Source organism: Sander vitreus, chromosome 18 (genome assembly GCF_031162955.1).
Source record: "Sander vitreus isolate 19-12246 chromosome 18, sanVit1, whole genome shotgun sequence".
In the NCBI taxonomy this organism is placed as follows: Eukaryota; Metazoa; Chordata; class Actinopteri; order Perciformes; family Percidae; genus Sander; species Sander vitreus.
Genome location: NC_135872.1, coordinates 26150450 through 26158462, shown reverse-complemented (window position 1 = coordinate 26158462; position 8013 = coordinate 26150450). Strand labels below are relative to the sequence as shown.

At 42.5% G+C, this 8013-nt stretch overlaps 1 protein-coding gene across 1 annotated transcript; it reads right to left on the bottom strand.

Annotated features, from left to right (window-relative positions):
* Window positions 1–821: 821 nt before the first annotated feature.
* pcare2 (photoreceptor cilium actin regulator 2) lies at window positions 822–6632 on the bottom strand. Its single transcript, XM_078275306.1, has 2 exons — window positions 3655–6632; window positions 822–1503 (listed from the first exon to the last, which is right to left on the bottom strand). Exons 1-2 carry the CDS (start codon window positions 6330–6332, stop codon window positions 1434–1436), a joined length of 2748 nt encoding a protein of 915 aa, XP_078131432.1. The 5' UTR covers window positions 6333–6632; the 3' UTR covers window positions 822–1433.
* Window positions 6633–8013: the final 1381 nt, after the last annotated feature.

Sequence of the window (8013 nt, the reverse complement as noted above, 5' to 3'; positions counted from 1 at the left end):
ATGGAAAAATGCTGTCTTGGTAATAGCCTTGATGTGAGTGTCACGGACTCAGACTCAGGACACAGAATACCATCTGAATATCTTTAATGGAGGTCTTGGACAGCGTACAAAAAGTAAAAATTACAGAAAAACTCTGGAAACTTCCACCCAAAAATACAGGGAAAAAACTCGGGGAACTTCAATTCAAAAATACAGAAAAACTCTAGAGACTTCAAGTCAAAATAGTTCTAATAAACTTAAAAGCACAAAGGCCAGGAGATAAACACAGGAAGATCTGGCACAGCGGCAAAAAATGGGCGAGTCCATATGACATCTGGAGTCCTGTAGTGATGAGACCAGACAACGACGACAACAATAATGAGTTCAAACAGGCAACAGGTGAGGAGTGCTAATAGGCTGGGGATAGTGAACGATGATACTGATTGAGAGGAGACTGTGTAGTGGCCGTGGCTGAGGGAGAGCCCAGTGCCAGTGTTACAGTGAGACAGGAATGTCAGGCGAGGATCACAAATCACACCAAAGTTTTTTATGCTTGAGCTTTCGGAGATAATACAACCATCAATAATAATAGACAGACTCTTAAACAAGTGATTTGGCTGGTCTTACTATAGATCTGTCAGTTGTATCCTTCAATATATATATATATATATATATATATATATAACCCAACTTAGAGTTCAGTTAAATAATACAGAAAGTAAGGCAGGTTTTTCTTATATTTAGTACTATTCTGGCTGGATATTGCTGAGATACCATGTTTATGGGAATAACAGACCCTGAATATTTCCATAAACAGCATTTTAAAGAAGAGACATAAGACATGTTTTTTATTTTTTATTGGGACACAGTTGAGGTACAAAACATGGTTAACACTGATGGGAAACTAGTACAAACCATCCAAACACAAAATAGAATACATACAAAAACACTTTCAGATTATTATATAAATTAGAGGGGTACTCTTTGATTTTGTTATAGCAGCTAAAAGCACCCCCAAATCCCACATTTTTCTTCCAGCTCTGAGGTTCAACAGTGATCTGAAAGGACATTTGGGGGTGACAATGGCTACCATAACAACATGTGTACATTTATCTTTAACGTCAAACAAATTCAAGGTAGATTATAGAGTCAACATGTACAGTACATTAAGATTACATATGATCTTCTAAAAACTGATACAGACAAATTCTGACAGACCTTTCAGAAGTCAATCTAAGAGAAATGTTCAGGTCCTTACCAACCACTTGAATTAATATTATAAATGTATCACCCACTCTCAGAACAAACCTCTCCATGAAAGGAAAGACAAGAAAAAAAGAAAAGAAAAGAGAAAGGTTCTAAACCTCAGAATCCTGCTAATCCATAATCCCTTTCTTCATTCCCTTTCCACCTTGTATTTTACTTTAGCAACGCAGCCCAATCACAACTGGGCACTAGGCTGTTGTCACAGCAGCACTTGGATCCAACTGGGCATCGTCTCCTGTTATCAGAGGGCTGCCCGGCCTATAGGAGAGCAAGAAAGGAGGGGCAAAGGAGTTTTAGTACATGAGTGGATTATGTGGAGCTCCTAGGAGCTCAATTGACCGCATAGGTGGAGAGTGGGGTGGGAGGGCTAATCCAATCTGAATTAGGCCAAGTGGTTTCTCCAGAGGGAGGAGGTGAGCTAGTAACATATAACTGGGCACTGTGACTGTAGGTTAAATTAGAGATACAATGTTTGAAGAAACTTTTATTGCCGGTGTCCAAACACGTTGTGATAGAAGCAGAGTGACTAAATGTCTACTGTTAATCTCTTCAGAAGAAAGATCTACAAAGATATAAATCATAGATTTTAAAATGATAAGATATAGCAGACTCCTGAACTATCTCTGCTACGCAGGGCTGGGCCAGGCAGTGCCTTATGAAGTGTATGATCCATTGTTTTTGGACCTTGACCTATACTATGACTAAAAGTTGTGATATCTTTGTCTTTTCTGTATTGATTTTGACAGTTCTCTTTTAAATTTGTCTCTCACATGTTCCTGCTCCAGCTTCATGGAAGTGCATTACTATGTAACTGTACTATCAGTTTAAGTTATAATACCTTAGTTGATAGTGTACCCTAGTGATACAAATTGTAATTACTAAGACTGTGTGCAGCTAATTGACAAAGTAAACATGGGACTTAGTCCCAGGGATTTAGGGGCAGGTGCCAGTTTTGAACACTGGGTAATCCAGCCATGCCTCTACCCCATCTTGAAATGGTTTTGGGGTTACCCCTCTTCTGTTTGGTTTGCGTGTGCTGCTGACCAGTAGTTTCTGGAGTGTATAAACACTTTACTTTTTTTTTTTTGTGGATGTATATTAGCTGTTTCCATCCAAAATCCCTACCCTATTCTCCCTTCAACTGCAGAGGATATGTCTCATCCCGTCTTTTGTTGTTGCTACACCTGTTTGTACGAAGCCACTTTCACCTAATAAATCATTTAAAAAAAACGTGTTACATATAACAAATTGGAAATTGACAGTTCAATTCTGTCTCTGGTTCTCGTCATCTTCCTACATGTTCAGAAGATTCAGTTCGTCATTTTGCCTTAAGGAACTGCTGAATGCTTTCAGTTTCAGATCATTTGAAAGGGCAGAAATGCTACATCAAAGTCCTTTTTGTACTAAAGATAATTATTTGTTGGTAACAGAGTATTGTTACAATATGTATGTACATGTTGTTTAATGCTCTTTATACAGTTTGATTTTCTTACAACATAAGTTAAAGGTATGATTCAGGCTTGACCAAATGATATTTCAAATATGCAGTCAACAAATGATTTATGATACAATTACTATGACAAGATGCCTTGTCTCACAACTATCAAAACTTGATTAGGAAAGACAAGTTATAATGTAGTATGTGTATGTATGTATGTTATTGAAACATTTAAGCACTATTTTACAAATAAAGAAGGCCATTTGGGGGTGGCCTCTGGCTCGCCCAGTGGAGTGTGCGCCTCATGTGGGCTGAGTCATTTGCAGCGGCCCTGGTTCAAGTCTGACCTGTGGCCCTTTGCTTCGCGTTGTCCTGTCTCTCTCCCCCATTACCCATCTGTCTTTTCTACTATCTAATAAAGAAAGCCGCCCACCCCCCAAAAAAGGACATCTGGTGTAGCACATACAAGTTGAACCAGTTGTGTGGTACCAGATCTGTTTTGTGTCTGCTGGGAATGCAAATGGTCAGACGAGCTGATGTCATGGGCTTAAACAGTAATCAAGGCAGTTGATTGAATCCTCACAGATGGCTCTTGACTCTTGAATCCACACATATGGCTCCTGACTCAATGTAAACAACCATCAAAGTTCAAACTAACCTAATTGAGTGCTTTAGTTACACTTATAATACCCTAATATGATCTAACCCTTACTTAGTTTCAAATTCTGTCAATGTTTTATAGAGTAACAGACCTTTAGCTACGTGGAAACCTATGGAATAGTCATGTTTTAGAAGAATATAAAAAAGTTATGTATATCAGCTTTTAATAGTTTCTAATAGCGGCCTGAAAACTCAAATAAAGACTTTAATTTATGGTATTGGTAAGTACTCAGTCAAGTCCTTTATTTTATTAGCAATAAAGCAGATGCAAAGATCAACAAGGTTAGTCTCAATTTTGTGATATTACTTACCTATATTTTGTGTTTACAGGCTGGTTCCCCTTGGCCAGGGTAGAGGCTGAACAGCCATCTTTGGAAAATTCTGAATAGGAAGTCACACTAGGCCTCTGTTCTGATTGGGTGCGGCGGGTAGAGTTGTCTATCCCTCTCATGGGGAGTCTGCCCCGGGAGGCCTCTCCCCATAATTTGGGAAGTACAGAACTACCAGTGGCTATGCAGGTCTGAGAGTCCTTTCCACAGAAGACTGAGCGGGCATCGTGAAAGGACACAGATGGAATGATCTCTTCAGTGCAGTTATCTGTGGCACGTGTTACCTTTCTTGGAGAACTTGGGCGAGATGAGGGTCTAGATGTGGACTGAGGTCGGAACGCAGGAGGGCTTGGAAATTTGTGGCACACAGAAGGACAAGATGGTGGTAAGCGGACTCTAGAGACAGGCGGTGCTGTCACCGGCAGGCTGTAAGAGGACATCTCACCCTCATATAATTCATTGCTTCCAAATCTCCGGCCCATTCTAGATTGAAGGGGTGGCCCTCTGCTGCTTGATTCTGTATTATCTGTCTTGTCAGGAGATTCTCCTGCATTGCGCAGGTGAATCATCTTACGTGCCTGTTGGTAGAGCAAGTTAACCTTCTCCATTTCTGGATCCAGATCAGTTTCTGTTTGCTGCTCTGCATCTTGTGTCCCCACAACAGCATCCTGCCTGACATGACAGGCAGACAAGATACTGATTGTGCTCGGCCTTACGGTGGTCCGGTTTGGCAGCACATCCACATTGTGCACCGATGCCTTAAGACGCTGGGAGACTCCGTTCTTTTGGTTTATTATTGGGAGACTCACAGCTGAATCTTCCTGTGACCCTTCTTTATTTCTTGGTATGTCCTCAATACTCTGGAAGGAATTGTCCATCAGAACCTCTGGGGGTGGAGGTGGTAGGTTGTCTACATCCAGGTCATCCCTGCCCTCAGGCCAACTGTTGTTACTGTTGCCATTGATGACTATTCCCCCCTCAATACTTTTCCTGGGCCTCCTGATATGAGGTGGAATATTATCAAGGCTCTGCCCTGGTCGACCATCAACCCCCTGGCTAAATGTATTTATCAGCCTTCTGACAGAGTGGTGCTTGGGTGGTTGGGGTGCCAACATTGGTAAGGAATCAGGTGATTGATTTGTTCTGAAGGGGCCTTTTTGTGCACCTGCTGATCCACTTACTGAATGCCTCCTTAGTCCAGCTCTATACAGGTTATAATGAGGTCCTGCTAACTCTTTCTTTCCTCGGATTTCAGACATCTTTCTCATTTGTTGATCCAAGTTCCTCTGGCCATTTTGAAGGTCTATTATAATGTTTACACACCTGGTGGATGAAGAGTGATCAGGTTTGGTTGCAGTGACAGCAGTCATGGGTCGTTTGACCGTAGGCTGCCAATCCTGCACGTAATTTGCACACATGAAAAGAAAAGCTTGACTGGGATCTGGTGGGGCAGAGTTTGACCTCTTTCTTTCAGGCTTATCACCTTCATCATCCTCATAATCTTCATCATCATCATCCTCCTCCTCTTCTTCATCTTCATTATAGCCTACCAGGTTGGGTAAATTGCTGGCCAGAGTATCTAATGCACCACGAATGTTGATTCCAGATCCACAACTTCCAGAGCTAGCACTCCCACGGTGGCGGCGGTGCCTCTCAGACCCTGTCAGACTCTCATTTTCTCCCCCGAAACCGCTGTCTTCACTGTGCAATGCCAAATCCTCTGGGTTAGACTTCCTTATGGCAGCCTCCTCCACCCGTGACAGCACTTGAGCCATCCTCTGCTCTGCTGCCTTCTTGGCCTGCAGCTTCTCAACCAGTAGGTTAGAGAGGGAAGAAAAGTACTCAACTGCCTCCTTAAGCGTGGTGTCACTCAGTGCCTGGACCGAGCCCCCCACATGCCTCATTTTCTCTGTTGAATGCTGGAGCAGTTGCTGTAACAGATCTGGAGGTGGATAAGGGGGGTTGGATGTGTCAGTCCTAGGTTTAGCTGGCATAACAACTGGGCCTATCATTCCAGAAGGCAAGGCCATGTAGTCCTCATGCTCCTTCAACATATGCTCCCCCTCCTCAGCCATCTCCTCTAGGGCCTGGTTGATTTCCTCGAAGCGAAACACCAAAGCAGACATTGTGGGCTGGAGGGACAGCTGTGTCTGGGCGGCCTGGTCCAGCAGGCCCAACAGGGTCTCATATTTGGAGATGTTCGGGTTCAGAAAGGCATAGGCTGCCTGGTGAGACCTCACCATGTGTGGTGGGAAGTCTAGCTTTGTCTGTAAAATAGAGGCTTTTCTTTGCTTTTTGTTGGACCTTCCCTTGCCTTTATTTTTCTTTCTTTTCTCCATCTTTTTAATCTTATCTGTTTGTATAACCTCATTGACGTTTTCTTGGGGCATCACATTTACCTCTGTTTCTTTAACGTCATCTGTGTTTTGGGCGCCTGTATCAGGGGCCAATTGAGACCACATAGTCTCTTCCGTAGGATGTTCTTCTTCAGTGGGTAGAGGAAGTTCATTTTCTTTCTCGTCGGTCTCGAAACATTTGCTCTTCTCCTCTTCAGGTCTAGAATCAACACTGTCTTGTGGTGCCACAGCCTGTGGAGCCTTTTGAGGTCCAGGAGGTTCTGGCTTTGAAAATAACTTTCCTTTGGATGGAGAGGAGCCCATTATTGCATTCAAAGGTGATACAAGAAAACCTTGAAAGATCTCTTTCTCTGAAGAAAAATTGGTCAGGAGAAAAAGTGAAAGCCAAAGTGTATATCCATCGGTAAGGATGTGTGTATTTGGTTAGACAAGGTCTTTTAGGATCCTTCAACAATGCTCTTTTGTTGGCAGTCCAATCCTCCACGTGCCAGTTGACTTAAATTTCTTCAATTATTTGTATGCTCTCTCCTCAGAATGTTGTAGTCAAACAGTACAGGGACACAGCCGACACCTGCAACCTGTTGAGTGTACTGACTACCTACCAAGGCTTGTGATCGTAAGAAGCTGAAAAGATAAGACGGATTGGGGTGTTTCTTCCCTCTCTCTCCTTCAGTACGCACATATGGTTACGTTAAGTGCATCAACACACACACACACACACACACACACACGCACGCACGCACGCACGCACGCACGCACACACACACACACACACACACACACACACACACACACACACATACAGTACAGTCACACACACACACACACACACACACACACACACACACACACACACACACACACACACACACAAACAGGCATTTGCATGTAAGACTTTAAGCTCATAAGGTAATTCAGAGCCATGTTTATCAGGTGGTGTTTTTAGCCTTATCCACTGTGCTGTGGGTTCACTTAAGATATAAACAACTGTGTTTTCTCTTTTGCCAGACATGTCCAACTTACTTTGAGACACTACACACACACACACACACACACACACACACACACACACACACACACACACACACACACACACACACACACACACACACACACACACACACACACACACACACACACACACGGAAACTCATTCGTAGCATTTACTGTAAGTGTTGCCAGTTCTGTGCCAAGAGTTATTGAAGACAGGATAATTTCTCTGTAACTGTGAATTCCATTTACACTAGTCACTTTGTCATACCTTTTACGTCATAGTGACAGTGTAGTCCTCTTGTCTGATCTCTTAACAGCAAATTGGGAAATGTTTCATACATGGTATACAGTGGTTCAACTAGACTGAAAATTAAAATGGGAGAAATAGACAAAGATTCCTCTGAGAAATAGTTGAATAAGAATAGAAGAAAAGCAGGTGTCATTGGTAAAAGGAACTGGAAGCTTATCATCAACATGTGTGCAGATTCAAATAGGAACAGTATCAAGTGCACAAAATGCAGGCTAAAACAAGCTGGAACACTACTAAACATATACTGTATGGCTGTGGTACTTATTCTTGGCAGTGACTTTATTTTCACTGATAGATAGATTTCAGACACTGAATGCAACTGTGTAAATGTTAGACAGGCCTTTGCTGAAAACAAGCTGGCTTATTGACTCTCCCCAGGATTTAAAGAGTTTATAAAAAACTGCACTCTCAGATAGGGGGTCATCACAGCATCATAGAATCCCAGAAAGCCTGAGCCTAGCTATCTGTCTCAAAGCATCTCTGTAATCCTTACCACCCACATCCAGGTGTATCGCAGTAACAAGAACTGGGCAAGCTGTTGGCCAGCAGAGCAGAAGGAGCTTAAATTGCTCAAGGCCTGGTGTCTGCTAACCCTTTTGTCTGTTATTTAGTAGACTTTAGTGCAATTTTGAGGTACTTTATTTTTTTGAGATAATTTACCTGATCATTTTTAGTATATGC